This window comes from Rhopalosiphum padi, chromosome 2, assembly GCF_020882245.1.
Source record: "Rhopalosiphum padi isolate XX-2018 chromosome 2, ASM2088224v1, whole genome shotgun sequence".
In the NCBI taxonomy this organism is placed as follows: domain Eukaryota; kingdom Metazoa; phylum Arthropoda; class Insecta; order Hemiptera; family Aphididae; genus Rhopalosiphum; species Rhopalosiphum padi.
Genome location: NC_083598.1, coordinates 7,205,970 through 7,224,865, shown reverse-complemented (window position 1 = coordinate 7,224,865; position 18,896 = coordinate 7,205,970). Strand labels below are relative to the sequence as shown.

The 18,896-nt window shown below is 25.5% G+C and overlaps 1 protein-coding gene across 1 annotated transcript in view; it reads left to right on the top strand.

Annotated features, from left to right (window-relative positions):
* LOC132919081 (acid sphingomyelinase-like phosphodiesterase 3a) overlaps positions 1-18,896 on the top strand; it is a 221,045-nt gene that overhangs the window by 66,704 nt on the left and 135,445 nt on the right. The window contains exon 4 of the mRNA XM_060980431.1: positions 12,100-12,204. Coding sequence (XP_060836414.1) covers positions 12,144-12,204 — 61 coding nt within the window. The 5' untranslated portion in view covers positions 12,100-12,143. The remainder of the gene's footprint in view (positions 1-12,099; positions 12,205-18,896) is intronic.

Sequence of the window (18,896 nt, the reverse complement as noted above, 5' to 3'; positions counted from 1 at the left end):
AGTTCCTAAATGTATACATATATATAAAAAAAAAAACTATTGTGTCCGTCAGCGAGTATTTCCAACGAAATAAAAACGGTCTTACTATTTAACCTATAACCCGGAGCAGTGTGCTGCAAATAATTTATGATTCACTGGCCCTTGGTACACAACGTTTCGTATACCCTCTTAATTATATTTGATTACAAGAAATATAATTGAATGAATACAACGGCCATGCTTTAGACATTTGACTTTAATTCAGTGATCATATTTTAGTAAACGATCATATACGCTCATGAAATTTAATCTGAAATTTAATGTGTTTTTAATCAGCCACCCGTGTGTATCTACTTTTAATTATATTTTGTTATTATATTACTCTTAAACAAGCCATGTTTTTATTTTAAAACACAATTTAGATTTATTAATAAAAAAAAAAAAATACTTGAAAAGATTTTAAAATGTTAACGTATTCATTAGTCGTATTTAATGATATTGACAAAATAGAAAAACTACAAACTACAAAAATAATCAAATTTTGTCAATTATTTATATGTACATTGCATATTATTTTGATAAAATTATATATTATAACTTATATATTCATATTTCATTTTATCATGTAATTTAATCTATTAAATTTTAGTTCAGTTTCAATCCTATGTATCGTATAGATTATAAGTCAAAACCACAATTTCATCAAGCATCCAGGTGAACTCTAAGTCATTAAATTGGAAAACTGACTTGAAACTTTAGACAAGTGAAACTCAGGTTGTTGTTATGTGACTGAAACATTACATAAAATCATGCATTGTTATGAGCTGTAAAACATATGGCGTATCTTTTAATTTAAGATACAAGTTATAATAAAAAATATAAATAAATAAAATAACGCATATAATATGTGCTTTATCATAAAATGTCATTAATCAAATTAATTTTCTGTAATTGGTTTTGTAATTTATAAAATAACGATTGAATAATAAATTATAAAAAATAACCATTTGTAAAATACATACTATTATACCTTATAGAATTTTCTACATAACACAAGAGTAAACAAAGCATTTGACTTATCCTACATTTAAACTTATTAAATTTCTATTGATTTTATAAAACTATTGGTTGAATACTTTTGAAGAAAAAATGTTTTTATTTGAAAAATAATTATTTACAATAAAATTGTATCTAATTATTATGTTTTTATTCCTTATTTTTTCGATTATAAAATATTAAATGTAAATTAGTACATATTCTTATTGCATCCCAAGCTATAAATTGTAAACCGCTTTTAAAAATAAAAAAGATTAATAAATACATATTGTATATAATTATTATTTAAAATAGTGATAGTAAATTTTAATCATAGCTCTAAAAATTATAATTTAGAAGCTTAAAAATAGTATATGCAAAATAGAACAAAGAGGTTAATCATCGTATATTAGAAGAAATATGCGTACGATTAACTTACACTAAAAATTCACACTTCTTGTTTAAGAGCCAAGAGGGGAACATATAATATGACTTCAAACTGCTGAATAATGTATGAGACATGTTCGTTGCATGATATGAACAAAGACTGTAAGTTATTGAAAATAAAAATAAAATAAATACCGTTTATAATAAGCACCAAAGACCGAAACTAATTTAGTGCTTACAACAGTATTTTTTCTAAACTAAAAATACGGTAATAAATTATGTGTTAATAGTGCAGTAATAATTTTATTATAAAGTATATGTCTGAAAAAAATAATTTTTAATACATACAAAAAAATTGAAAAAAAAATATCATTAAATTGAGTATATTTAAACGATTAATTTGTTAGATATTTAAATTGTTTACCAGTTATAATACTATAGTATACAATTTAGAATACTACTCGTGTGCGTGTTTGTATAAAATATATTAACAAGAATATTCTATGAACATTCAAGATAATATCATAGTTCTATATTGTTACTTAATACAGTAGGTATCCAAAGTATTTTTATAACATAAGGTATTTAATACACAATCTCAGTGTACAAGCCTATCGTGATTCCTAGGGTTTTAAAATTTTATGAAATTTATTTTCTCGAAATATTTCATTACAATGAAAAATAAAATATAAATTATTATATCTTAAAGTTTATAAACACATCAACCTGCAAATGAAAATTCTCAAAAGTTGGTTTATTGTGTGAAACAAAGAAAATATGTATAATAAATAATAATAATAACAAATAAGGATCCAATTAATAATACAAGTGATAAATATCAAACATTTATAGTGCTTATTTTTGAATATTTACTATCAATATTTTCTGTATATAATCAATATAATATTATTTCTAATCAACTATAACTGAACACATTAAAAAAAAGAAAAAATATTTCAAAAAGAGTGAAATTTTCAATTTTGAAATATTTCAATTGAAACATTTCAAATTTAGAACCCTAGTGATTTCATTTGTCGGTTACCTCACAATTTATCATGGAATATTAAGCAACAGTTTTTGTCTTTTTGATAAGCGCGTAATTTAATTTGAAATGTGTAAGTTGTGTAATTATTGTTGGATATTATCGTAAAATCGTGATTTCAATTTTTAAATCAAGCTCCTGTAATATTAACTTAAAACCTCTTTGAATTGTGGTTTTTGTATAAATGAATAATAATTTGTATAACTCATCATTGTTCTCCAATACACGGCAAGCTACATACATAATTATAAATAACAACCAACGTGATTACTGATTACAGACTACTGTTCCAACAGGGGCTCGCGTTATTGTATATCTGGAATGCAGACAATAGTAAAGTGTAGAGCATTATCTAATATCTTTTGCCAAACATTTCCTTATTGTTTTCGCATAATCCCGTGGAACTCGCAGGCACGTTGGATTGTTTATTGTTACAGTTCAGTGGTACACTCGTGATGTGAATACATGACCTGTCATCAAATGAAATAATGTACCCTTCTAATAGTTGATGTTGTTTCGTCTCTTGCCAATACCAGGTATTATATTATCATAATGAACATTAGGAATTAAGTGGAAAACTACAATATATAGGAGAACATTTTATCCAAATCTATTATTCATAATATTATATTATGTGCTTGTTGCTACCAGAAGTAAATGTGAAACGGCGAAGCGTATTATTTATAACACGAGGGCTAGTAGGAATGAGTAAATATGTTGAATTAATACAGTACATATTACCTAAAATGTTTGAACGCATTGAATTTATTTCGTTAAAATCAATAAAATTCTCAAATTATTTATAGTTAAAACTGCATACGATGTTCAGTTTAAAAACCTTATTATATTTGATATTTTTATACAAGATATCTCGTACAAATATTAATAAAAAAAAAACGCTATTTCCACAGTCATATTTTATTTAAAAAATATTTTGAACTACTCTTATGCTATTCATGTCGAAATTTAATAATATTATTATATCATTATAATATTATGTATGACTGACTGTCTTGTTTCACGTTGATGCGATTATTTTAAAACCTGATTGTACATGGACATAATATTATCGTCTATATATATAAATGGGAACCGAAAAGCGCTCACCGGGAAATAACTCTGTGTACCCAGAAATCACGTCACTAAATTTAATGTCTTCCAAGAACAAATACTACACAATTTGCGATATGAATGTATAACTTAGTTGTAAGTTATAAGTTGTTAATTTCAGTAACAGTTACGATTTTTTAAAAAAAAATGACAGTGACTTGAAAACCATATTATATTTAAAAATATAAAATAATATATTGTTATATGAAGAATATTATATGTCTACTAATATGTTTCTGTACGGATGTCATACATTTACCAATGTTTTAAATATATTTTTAATTTATAAATTATATGTTATTTAATCTTAAATTATAATATGATATACAGTTACCAGCTCGTGTATCTTGTGTACCGTGAACTGTTTTTGAAATCAATATATTATTATATTTATTATTTACCTTTGGTTAATTAGCACAATTATTATCTTTATAAAACATGAAATAAGCTACAGATCATTAGATGTGTCTACCGAGAAAAAGTAAGTCTGCCATTCGGTTAACTCGCATATAATCTTTTATACTATAGTTTTTTTTTCAACTTTTCCACTGAAACGTAGTTCAGTACGAGAATAAAATTTTCAGTAAAACACCTAATATTTACAATACTACATATCTTAATATAATTATTGCTTAATGTTACCGCCGTAATATTTGTTGGTTGATATACGACATGAAAAATATTAAAATATACCATTATATTAACATTGAGAATATTTTCACAAATTAAAAAGTTTGATTTTATTACAACAAATATTGTCTTTTATTTTGATTTTGATTTTCAGTTATTTCGATAATTCGTTTCATACCTAATTACATTTTAATAATGAGATGCATGTATAAATTATTATAATATTATCATCGTCATTACATTTTTCAATTAAACATATGCTTTATTTGAAAAAAAATTGGTGTGGCTTTCAGACACTATTTTTTATTGGAATATTTTCTTTAAATTTGTTGAATGATTAATGATTATTATACAAAATATAAATTTTAATCACGGAAAAAAATTGCCATTTAAGTACCTATCTTTATTCTTTATACATTTATTATATTATAACCTAGCTTGAATAATGCATTATCACTTTTTTACAAAAGTAATTATATAAAAGAGCTAAATAATACACTATTATAGTATAATTCACTAAACATGTTACCCTTTTTATTATTTATTCAAATACCGATTAATAGAAATTTCTTTTCTTTTTTCTGTAAATTGATAATCAGATTATTATTTTTTTTTTGATCTAAATCACAATACTGATGAGGTATAAATAAAGACATTTTTTTCAAATACGTAGATTATCTTTACCATTTAAAAAGTTTGTCGTGTGGGGTAATATATTTTTTTTTTAATGAGAACCAACATATTTTAGTGTTAATTATAAATTAATTGATTTTTTTGAAATTATTAACTCATCTAAATTTAAGTTCAAATGAGTAATTTCTGAATAAATTATTTATTTTTTTGTAATAATATTCCTTCAATATTAGTTTTTTATTTTTATAAATTAATATACGTCCGGATAAAGTATATAATTATAGACAAAGTATATTATAAAATCGGAACCAAATTTTACACACATATTCCTTGAAATGTTTCTTTTGAGTGTGTACACCTATATCAGTGTATAACAATTGTCAGTAAAAATTACAAAAATTAGAATTTATAAACATTTATTGAAGTAAAACGGAGGTAATCGTATTTGATGAATTACTGTGCATAGTATAGTATATGATTATTCTATAGTCAATATTTATAAATTATATTTATATCGTATAACGAAAACGATTTAATAATATGTTGCTGGGTTTTATGTTTTTGATAATGCATATATGTCTTAAAAATTAAAACTAAATATTGCTGCTTTTTCTTCGACTCCGACACTCATTATTGTAATTTTAAATGTTGTAAACAGTGTTTCATGTCTTTGAGCATTGCCAAATGTGTAAACAATATTTTCATTAAAAAGTAAAAAAAAAAGTAGTACTTGTTCTTCCAAGGTACTAAAGCACGAAGGTATCGCATATCATATTTTATATATTTCTTTTTTTGTGTGCCTTCTTCTAATCTAACCTTATCTTTTTTAATACACCACATTTATTCCGGACGAATACATTTTATAGAGCTGGCGGCAAGATAATAACAACTATTCAAGTGTCACGATATTTCTTCGTTAAAACAAAAAAAAAACTGTACAAAAACGTTTAAGTATTTTATTCTAAACGTATCTTAACTGCGATGTTACAAGGTAGGACATCCATCAACCGGGACTCAAGTTGAATGAATAAAAAACCAAAATGAAATATATATATACATTATACATACAAATAATACACATTATAATAGTATTATTCTTTGGAAATACAGGAATAAGCCTGTCGTCTATTCAGGAATTATACTTCTTTTCTTTTTTAAGGTAAATCAGCATTTACAAGGATAGATTAAGTGCACAGAATAATATTGGTATGTAGATTGATTCCAATAGAACATAATTTATTAATTTATTCATAGATTTTTTTTTAGAATAAAGTTACAATTAAAACTTTATTAAATATTGTCGACTAAAAGTCATAATATAAAACAATCTTACAAACAATACATGGTCAAATTCTTGTTATATATATATATATATATATTTTCTCCGTTTCTTTGTAATGAAAAATGCAAAACAAAAACGTTAAATATATATTTAATCCTCTTTTTTTTTTTTGGTATTTTCCTTTCAACTCACTTTTATATGAACAATAATATTAAAGATCAATTTTTGACTTTAAAATATTTATATATGTATATACAGGGTGATACTTTTATCATTAAACACTCGTTATTTAAAAAAGTATAGACTTTTTAAAATTTTTAGTTTCATGCTTTTCTATAAAACTATAATATACAATTTGTATTTTTTTACCCTTATATTTATTACTATCAACTTTTCAAATGACAACCTATATTTAAAATGTCATAAAATAGTAAGGCTATTTTTTTTTTTTGTAAATCATTATTTTTCATTTAACCGTTAGTGAGTTATAACTGCTCAAAGTTGGATGGTTTAAGATTTTTCAGTATTCGTCCTACAGGTTATTATGGCTGTGATATGTTGGTAACTACCGGTATAAAGTTCATCTTTGCGTCGATGGTCGATAATGAGTTTATTGAGAAAGAAAATATGTACCTCTTACTATCTATTACTCAAATGATTACTGGTCATAAGAATCCAAAAGTAATATAAAATCTGAAAACAACTCAAATTTTAAAAGCTAAAAAATTAACCAAAAATAATAATTTGAATGTTAAAATTTATAAAAAAAAAAAAAACCTTATTAATTGAGTACATTTTTAATATGTTGCCATTTAAAAATCAAGATTTAATAGTGAATTCATTATTCAATAAAAGGTTGAAAAAATCAAAAATTGCATCCAGTTTGAGAAAAGCATGAAAAAAAAAAAAATAAACCAATAATTGACAAAATAATGAGTGTTAATGATCAAAGAATCACTCTGTATACCTTAAATTGTTGACAAAATAATCGTTTACAATGTTTATAATTTTTTTATTACGTCATGAAATTAGTTAAATGTATTATTAGATCACTCTTTAAAATTATATGTTTTTTCATAATTATTTATAATTAACTAAATAAGTAATACAAAATTATATAATAAATTATGTAAGCGGCCTATAATAGTTATACAATAGATTACAATAGATTTCTAAAATACCTGTATTATTATATTGAATAATATTAAAATCTAAAATTGATCCTTGAATTTTCTAATTAATTTATTTATGAAAACTCATTAGGTACATAGGTACTTACTCGTATATTATATTATTGCATAATTTCATATTTCTAAGATTTTAAACCCAACTATATTATTTATTTCTTTAATTTTAAATATATTGAAGTATTATTACTAAGTTTTAAATTCAAGGTCAATTCAATTTAATTTTAATTTAATCTTTAACGAGTTATACATGATCTTAAATAAAATACTTGTATGTTTTATGAATATATTTTCTTTTCAATTAAATTCTGAATCCTTATACTTTCTTATTCTATATTTACACAAAAATAAGTCAGTAATTATTAAAAATATGTACAGCAAAATAATCCATAGGTTACATTTGTAACCAGTTCACAATCGATTATCCTCTAAGTAAAAAATTATTATTTATAATTCTTTTGAGGTTCATTTATTGAAATTACACGAATTCCGGCATCACAGTATTTTATATGCACAGTTATTTATTTTTCAACAAACACCGGATGAGAGAAAGTAAATTAAACAAGGGATTTTTAACATTATCATTAATTAAATACTTACACGAGGTGAAATTTATAAAAAATGTATATATACAATCAAAAATCAGTTTAATAATTTTATCCAAAAACTCAAACAAGCTTTTATTTATATATTTTTTTTATTTAAAACTTTTCACGTGAGGGTCGTTTCCAAATAAAAGGTTTCGTTTCCGTCTATGATACCATAAAACATGTCAATGAAGTACTAAATCACAAAATCCAATCGTTTATAAGTTGATTTATTTACATTGGACATTTTTACAACAAAGGATTTTTTTTTAATTCTTTTTTTTTTTCATTTTTTAACGAATATTATCAATCAGTTACTTGGTGACTATTTGAATGCACTCGGCACGTAAATCGCAATAACTTCTCTTATTTTATTCTATTCAGTGGATTAATCATGATTGACCGTGTTTATCGTTTACTGCAGTTAATATATTATTAGTTTTCATGGTCTTCAACCCTTAATTTTTTTTGAGATTGTTCAGAAAACAATAATTGAAGTTTACTGACCTGATAGGTACGCATTTTATATATTATACTCATCATCCGTGCGAATGTAAAATAAATATAGATTTAGCGAAGAAAACAAATCAAACAAATAACGTTATTTTAATTCGGTGAGTTGTACAAATAGTGATATATAAAAAACTTTAATAGCTTTTAATATTAGTGACACATGCACATTAAATACTTTATGAACTAATATAATGTTTTACGATGGACTAGTAATGACTCGTTACACGAATTTACATCTTAGTTTTGTACATTTGAAAAGGACCAGGATTAATTTTATTACACTTTTAATATATACACAGGATAGTATATATATTCTATTAGCATTCTATCATAAGGACACTTGGAATATTGTATGTTAAAATAAAAACGACAAACTGTTGGGTTTAAAGAGTTTCTATTTTTTTTTTTAAATAAATACGATTGATCGCAAAGTAAATATTCTTGATAAACATATTTTTTCTCTATAAACTTATAAAGTTTGTATGGAATTATAAGTGTCAAGAGACTTAAGTATATTTAATATTTTTTTTGTTATTGGTCCTTCATAAACTTCATATATTTTTAAATTCGCTTTGTGTGATTCATTATGTTCATGTAAAATAAAAATGTTTAAGTGGTATTTTATTTTTTATTTTTTATATACATAAATATTTTTTTCCAATAACTAAAATATATAAAACACTTGTTGAAAAAATAATACCTTATGCATATTTTAAAATTAATAATAAAAAACATTTTTTAGAATTTATTTTTAAGATAATTCTATATATTTTATACTTTATCTCAACTGTGTTCAAAGTAAAAAATATTATTATAATAGAGATTATATATTTATATATATTATAATATTATGCATGTAATATATAAAATCATTTTATTTATTTTTTTATTTAATAATGGGATGTTCTCACTTATTGATTAAACGGAACGCAAGATTTTTTTGTCGTTTACTCCCTCTTTTGCTAATAATTAAACGGCATTTTGTATTAAATGATTTTCCGTTCATATGAACTCTGCTGACGAAGGTTTTGTGGTTAACATTATTCACAAAATATTAATTTAATGCGCTTTATATCATAACCATGCAAAACACGTGGTATGTTTTGATTAATTTACTTAAAATCCTTTTGAAAACATTTTTGGACGTATACAAAATATATACTCAGGTCTATAAGACATTTTATCTGAGATTAAAATAAGATTTGTAAAATTTTGGAAGTAGTGATTTTAGTTTAATAATATTACTCAGTCTTATTATGATTTCCGTTTAATTTAACCAAAGGAAAAAGTCTAATCAGGAATGTATTTACACTCAAATTATAAGGGACATTTTTTAAACGTATTTAAAACATTTTTAAACTATTGTTAGGGGTATTTAACTAATTAATATTTTATTTTTTATTTTCAATAAATGCAGGCATAATTCAATTTGATATAACATTCGTAATAAAATATTGTGTTCAGTCATATTATTATTATGTTGCAGATTGAGTAAAAATAATTAATATTAAATAAAAATCTAATTTTAATTTGAATGTGCCTTAAATAACACATGTGTGTGAATCTTAGATACCAATTATCTCAGAAACCACTCATTTCATCGTCTTGCTATTTTTTGTTTAAATGAAATAGCACACATGGAGCTGTCGGAGCTAGTTGTATAAGTACTTTTATGGGGACTCGACTCTCATTCACAGAAATATTGAACGATAAATATGAATAATATATTAGTAGTAGCTTTCTCCTGGAAAATAAAATTTAAATGTCATACAAATAATGGTAAAACTTTCCTCGTAAGAAAATTGAGCTTACAATAAAGAATTTTCAATATTTGATCAACTTATTTTTTTCAGTTAACTTCAAAATAATGATTAAAAAAAATTGTTAGTAAAATTAACGATTTGACTGGATATAGTACGATGTATTACAGTGCATTTGTTTGGGCAAGAAAATTAAGCCCAATTTCGATTCTATAAGTTTATTAATAATAATCAACTTATTATTTGTTTAAATACACACATAAATATATAAAAAGTACGACGTAATGTCTGGAACGACGAGTATAAAAACGGATTGAAAAACTTTAAACCACATAAGAAGGCTAATCTTGATGAGAAACAAAGTTCACCAGGATAACTGCTATGTCGCTTGATCCCGTGTAAGCTTAGAAAACAATTTATACATGTATGCCTCTGATCAAAAAAACAAATAATAATATAATTTACAAAGAAATATTAGAAAATCGATAAATAGAATATAGTGAAAAATATTTTTAAAGAAATACAGCTTTTAAATTATTTAAAATATTTACATAGGTAACGTCGGGTAATTAATACAGCTATTTAAAGTTGATATGTTGGAAATACCGTGTGTACATTAAATAATAAAACTAAAAATATTATTTATCTACTCGCGTTACACTAAATTATATTATTAGGCAACAAAACTTAACATGGGAACATAATATTTTGTACGTGAAACGAAGTGCGCAGGAACAACAAGTAAACTACATTATATTATATTACAATTTGCATTTTTTTGCATCAATCTTTGTTGAAATACAAATAGGAAGTACAAATTATGTGTAGCTATGTAATTTGATTTTTTTCCTTTTGTAGTGTAAATGTGCTAGTAAAGAACTTTTAAAAAGTTTGAATTAGTTAATCGATAATTTTATTGTGTCAATGATTTACAGTTAAGCTATTCTTGAATTTTGTTTTATAAAACTTATTTTTTTCTATAAACATGTTTTAAGCACAATATTATACTGGATATTATTTATTTTTTTCATTATTACTAATAGTTTTTTTTTTGTTAACTCTGTGTGAATATTTTGTCCCGATGAAACAAAGTACCAACACCAAGCACTCATTAAATATAGCATTTCTTGTACAAAATTTATATTATATATAATTACATATGTGTGTAACCATTATGTTGACCAAATTGATGAATAAGTAAATACAATAATATGGTAATAAGTTTAGTGAATTACAATAAAAGAAATATTTAAGATACAAATGGATTTGAATATTAAAGCATAATAACTAATCAAGAAAAAAATACTGAATTACCTAACAATAATGTTAAATGCTATATTATTAAATATTAGGTATTGAATTTTATACTCAATTATGACGAAACTCAAATTTATAATGATATTAAACCTTGTTGATATATTATCATAAATGAAAAATACTAACATAGGCAGCACTAATAAAATTATTTATCACTAATTATTAATTTATTTAATTTAGATTTGGCTCCTTAGGGGCACATGGTATCAGGAGACAATTAAATACTTATTTTCCTTCTCCTATATTGTTGCGTTACTTATGAGCCAATTCCAATGAAAATAATAAGCGAAAAATATTCGCATTAGTAATGCATATCATAAATATATTTAATCTTTGTGTTAATTAAGTTTTGTATTTTCTGTAATTAAATTTATTAAGTTTATCTAATAACGCAAATTATTTATAATAAAAATACCTAATATTCTGTCCTATAAATTAGCAAGCCAAAACATAAAATTTTTACAAATAAATTCAAAATGCTTAAAATACCTTTGCAAAATAATTATAGGGTTATTTTCTTTTTTTGATGTTTTTGCTAACTAAATGGAAGCTTCCATACCTTTATTGACTCCGCACGAATTATTTACTCTCTTTGAATTTGCCATTATTTAAATTGTATTGTTTTTGTTTGTTATAGGGGAAGATAAAATGCGACCTCTATAGGAGGTTTAACGGGCAGTGATGCTGTTTTTCACATTTATTGTCTGTGCAATAGCCATCAACAATGTTTCGTCGAAAATAGGTAAGCTGAAAAGAATTAAAAGACTATCCTGCAATATAAACGTCGTAAAATTACGTTTTGCGCGTACAATTATCCACTTTGCCTTATCCTTATTATTAACTATTTTACACCAAGTACCCATCAAACTAATAAGCGTAAATTAGTGTAGGTACTGAATGGTAAGAACAAAATGAAACTTGCAAAATTGTTTTAACAAAATATTATGTAGTTGTGTTATTCATGTATTCACTTATTTGTAGACATTTTATTTTTAATTTTCTATGTGATATTTTAGAAATATCAGCTTTTGCTATTAAATTATCACGTAATGTGAATATTATATAGAATGATTATTTTAGATAACAATTCGTTTCCTTAAAAAATATGAACCATTTTGTAATTACAGAAAAGTATATTTTTAATATATCCAGCTACGAATTTATTTTTAGATTATGATAATTATAATTATAATAATTCAATGTAACTGCGGATCTCTCAATATTTTAGGAATTTCAATAAAAATTATCACCTTTATGGTAATATTAAATGTATCCACACTCAAAGTTCAATATAAGTATAATTATATTTCATGAAAATATATACATTTTATTTTTTACCAGATTTCTGTTTAAATATCTATTTTTTTTTCAAAAATATTGCAGTAACTACTGTGATCTTAAGTGTGTTAAATTAATACAATTTTGTTATAACTTGATTATATTCTTCATTTAAGTATTACAAGTAAGGATTAAAGAAATAATTTTTGATTTTTTTTTTAAATTATTGAACAATACCTAAACTAAATTTGTATTGCATAATTATTCTAATAAGTTTTTTAAATTTAAATTTACTTACATAAATAGAATTTAGTACCAGCAGTTCATTAGTTATAAGTACGTATTTAAAATAAAAATATCAAAAATAATGAACAAACTTTTTATTGACTACATCTGTATTAATTATTGTAGCTTATCCAAGTATTAAATAATACTTTAAGTTATAAGTTAAAAATAATTAACTATAAATTGAAATTTGAATGTTTGAATTTCTAGAAAAATATTATAATATTAGTTGTTTCTAGTTAAATGAATTAAAAAATGTATGCTATATATATTTCATTCAAATAAGATAAAAATAATTATGAAACAAATAGTAAAAAAGTTATTATTTTTTTTTTTTAAATAATTACAAAATATTTCTAAAGATGAAAATGGTTTTAAAAATTGAGTGTTTATCTTAAAGATAATCAACTTGTTTGAATGTTTATAACATTTATTTTATCTGAATAAATAAATAGACCTAAATATATTGTAATAATATAATGTTTGGATTTTTTGTGCCAAACCAAAGGACATTGCAATAAAGAGATTGTTAAAAACCATGGGTTAATCATTAATCAGAATTAATTTGTTTGAAGACACTCAAACATGAAAATCACCTATTTTAATGTTAAATATACTTGATACTTATAAATATATCACGTGGTAAACGGCATTGTTTAATATTCGGGATATGCTTTCTATTACCTCCGACACCAATGACAATGAAAAGGTTTTCTATGGAAAAAAGAACTTTTAAATTAAATTAAATTTGATAATTTAACGTGAAAAACTAACATTTTTTCGGCCGTTGTAGTACTTCAGTAGCATAGTGTGTATTTCTGTATAGTTGTATATAATTCGTATCGATTCGAGACATAATGCAAACGACCATGGCGATGGCTGGAAAACAAAATACTACTTCGCTGTAATAATAATATAATAATTTTACGCTGCATAGCCTTGCGTAATATATCATCGGAAAATACGACATATTGTACATAAATTCAACAATTTATTAAGAGGCTTAGAAACGTTTGCCGACCGGCGTCATATCGGGCAAAGCGCACGGTGGTGGGAATCGTATCGCGTTTAAACCTAACATAATGCGACGTCGTATATTAATATCCGATTTCAAGAGTTTCCTCGTCCGATACTGCCACCACCGACCAGCACATATATAATATTATATAATCGGGTGCGCTTCCGCCACCACTATACTACCAACACCGCCACCATTACTGATCTAGCTGTATACATAATATTAAAATATAATACTGTCGTCTGCGGGAGAAGTCACTATTTTTCATTTAAAGTACGCGATCGAGGGTGGAAACGATTCGGGTCACCCGCCCACCTTGTCTTGTCACTCCGCTATCTCACTCTTGTGTTATTATTATTATAAAAACTGTATGAAAATATCCCTACCAAAACCCGTTTATTCGTCTTTGCCTCCATCGTGACGTTGACATAATTATATCGTTGATTGTCTCTCTCTCTTTCTCTCTCTCTTTCTCTGACTCTCTATCTCTATCTATCTATCTTTATTATTCGAAACCACCCTGCTACTTTCTACGTGCCCGACAAGCGATGATATTTCATTTTAATTGCAAACCATTGGCACGCGGGATATTTTCTTTTGAAAAGAAAAAAAATGGAACAGTCACACTGACGACACCGCAATGACGACAATACTACTGCACGCAAGATACAAAATACTGGAAATATTTCATAATAATATAACAACGAAGAAATCCTCACGTCACACATTTTGTTTGGTGAATTATGTATACGTGAGGTACTGTCCGTGCGATATAAGAACTGTTATTATATTTCCCAAGACTAAAATTTATCAAATTCAGAATTCTTACGACATAATTCTCTGTTTTTATTAATATGAATATGCGTGTCATAGTGTATACTTGTATTGTAGTCTTATCGTGAAATAGTTACTGTTATTATATTTTTACAAAAAAAAAAAAAAAACATATAAACATACAATAAGATTGATTATGAAAGGAAATGGCATCGATTAAATAGATTATACGAAAACTCATTCGGTTTTCCCACTCCTTCGATTGTTTTGAAGATAAATCTTATTACATGTACGACAAATTTAACCAGCCGAAACTTTAGACAACTTTTAAACGAAATCTTTCTTCGCTACGCTTACTATATTCTACTCCAACAACAGCCGGTTGGGCCTTAAGTCATGTACGCACTATATATACACGGAGAATCGGGACGACATATTAAACACATTAGATACTCTGAGTTTGACAAATTTCGACCAAGAACTTTAATGGAGCGAAAGTTGCCGTCGTGTCATAGTCGCGTACCGAATTCCTGACGAATTTGCTCTCGAGACATTTTAAAAATACGCCTTAAGTCACTGCGCTGATTTAGATTGAATACTTTTACGCATATCGATTATTCTTAAGGTACCAGCAGCTGTGAAGACGTATGTCAAGCGCTTATAATAAATTATTCGAAGAGGATTTTCTACTTTCTCGAAACAACAACATGTCATGTAGACACTAATTTCATATGGTTTTAATCGGTTTACTTTGAGAATTCCATATAAGTGCCGTAATTATAATAACTGTGCAGTATTAAGATGAGTAATAAATTAAATCAAATAGTATTTACTGGAAAACTATATCTCGAATTTTTCACAACAATCATATAAAACTTAATTAAAACGTATGTATAAACTATAGAATATAGATACTTTAAAATAATAATTATTGTATATTATTATAATAAACATTTTTTTTACAAAATTGTTATGATTTTATCTTTATACTTATTTATAATTCACTAATATCTAAAAAGGTTATGAGAAATGTAATGTTCATAATAATAATATTGTATACAGCGTAGTACAATAATAATAGGGCTTGAACGTTTTAGGATTTAAAACAGGCAAAATATAAATGTAAATATGTACGGAAAAAATTGTAACATCCGCATGTACAAATTTTAAATGTAGGTAAAGGTTTAAAATTATTTTGAAATTTAAAAAACAAAATTTTAATTTAAAAAATACTGTAAAATTGCAATCGTGTACAACAAATTTACCAATGAATAAATAATAAATATATTTGTGATAAGTTAAATCAATAACTTATTAAAGTAAGATACTATTTTGTCATATTAGCAAGATATAGATTTAATACATATCTCACAGCTATCGTCAAATTAATATTCAATTGCAACGATGACGATTATAAATATGTACACAAAATAATATTGAGTTATATGTTCAATGTTATTTAAAATGCATAGTTTAAGAAAAAAAAATTAAATATTTTAAAAAATATTAAATATTATATTACTAAAATATAATATGCGAAATTCCTGATTATTTAGCTTGGTTTGCTGTAAATAGAGAGTATATTATAGAATAATAGGCAATTCTTACAATTGTTGAGCCCCAATAATAATTTATAAAGCATTCCTAAAATAAACATCTTAATACGGCGCACTGGCTATGCAAAATAGCTACACCCACGTCAACAAGTGACAATTAAGTATAATATTATTGTGGTACAATACCTAATAGATGACGCGTGTTCAATATTCGAAAACCGTAAAAATCGGGAATTATAATATCGTAATCTCGGTTTTTGTTGAAAACACAACACCGACCAAATAAACAAACACCGACCCCGAAACAATGAAACTATAATAGTAATGCCGTTGGGGTGTAAAGTTTTAATCTGAGTAGCAAAACAAAAATAAATCCTTTCCCGGTGATTTATAGGAGATTTTCTGACACCCTTATAACTCGCACTGCTGCCGCATAATATCGAATATATTGGAATTCACAAAAGAAGTGAGGAGAAAAGAAAACGACCCCAAACTTTTCAACCGGGAAGAAGGTGCCTTTTTTTCAACTACTGAAATACTCATTACACACTCGAATCGGCCACAGCAAAATGTATAACGCCGACGTATAGTGGTGTACACGGTAATACAGGTACCTAAATCGTTCGAAAGAAAAAAAAAACTGTCAGCCGCTGACGTTTACTGCTGCAGCTAGTTAGTTAACGGTACGCGTATTATATAAGGTGAGTACCAAACCGACCCGCAGTGAACAAGTCGAGTGGCCGCTGCGTTTTTTGTGATCTCCAAAATTTCGACGAGTCGCCGATAAATCAAAGTGGCCACGGATGGCGCGCAAAACCAAAAATCGTTTTGTTCGACACTTCTTCAATACAACGATGTCGTCGACTATCTTTTAAAATCATACCGTTGGCTGAGAGACCAATTATTAATGTTGACACTGCGTGGGTAGGTACCCATCAAAGACAAGTATTTTCAAAAAAGTAAAATAATACATTTTCAAGGTTCGATAAATCCGGATTTATAAATCAGTGATGATTTTACCTTGAAATGATTACCGGGCGGTTTTACGTAATCGAAATATATTTCTATTACGATCACAATATTAATAGGTACTGAAAATTAAAACGTAACACCTCAGTATAATTTAATTATTTTTTATAAAACATTTTTAACGTGCTTACAACTCAAGGAAAATTATTAGTAGAATTACCTATAGGGGTTTTTGATTTTATTTAAAATCACTAAAATATAATAATTATGTTTACCTTAATGAGATATAATAAAAATTATAATTATATATTATATAAATTTACGTTTGATTGAATATATTTAATTATTTATTTATTTTTTTGCTTAATAATATAATGGATTGAATTGCTTTACAATTGTATACAATTTTGCATAAATTTATTTACATAAATGATCAATATGCGACAACAATGTCATGAAATTAACTTCTTTGGCAAAAGTTTTTTAAGCTATTAATCCAAATGGATGGCAATTAGCTGTAAACTAAACGGCAAAATGTGTGGGTACAAAATATATTGTTTTTTAAATATAATTTTATTATTAAATGGAAGAGCTTTAATGTTATTTTAACTATAGAAATACAATCATCAAAACATTTTCATTTGTGCCATTCATTTGAAGTGATATGAAATCCGTTAAAAATTCGTATTTATTATCAGCATACTTTAAACCGTTAAACAGTATTAAGTACTATCTACTAAGTACTAGCAGCTTATAAAAAAAATAGTACAATTTTTTAAATATTAACGTTTACAAGTGAGCAAATGTATAAAATAAATCCAAAAATTGCATTATTATTTCAAAAACCAAATTTATAATAACACGTCTGACACATATATTATCATGAAATGTATTAAAATGCACTTCAATATCATGCACGCGTGCACTTTAAGTTTATTACTATACTTTATGCACCAATTATATTATATTGCACAAGAGATCGACAAGCACGTCACATTCAAGACAAACTGTATAAATCATTGACGTCTTTGTTGTGTATTATGATTGTCTTTAATTTCAGCGTGTGCATAATTGTTAAAAATTAAACGTTGTACATTTTAATATTGAAGTATAAACGTTAATTGAAATACCATTTTAATAATACAAATGCAAAAATTTTCAAGATTTATTCTTCTGGACAACAATACATCAGGCTAAAATCTAAAGAAAATAACCATTTACAGTAGTGGTTGACGTCTTGAACGGACAACAATAAATTCAAACAATGGAGTATTCTCGACTGTGGAAAATTTAAAAATACATTTCTGATTGCAGTAAACACAAAACGCTGGCGTATTTTATATGCACGTTCGATAAAACGGCGATTATTCCGGAAACTCTTCCTCATTCGCCTTTTGAATATACGAGCAATACAATCTCGCCTCGGCGTTTCCTTTATTTAATATTCTAGTAGTTTTGGCGGTTTCAGTGGTTTCAGCGGTTCGTTGACAAGTCATTTTTGAACAAAATATAGTAAAAGTAGCTTTGATGGTAAACCACAAAAACCACTGTTCG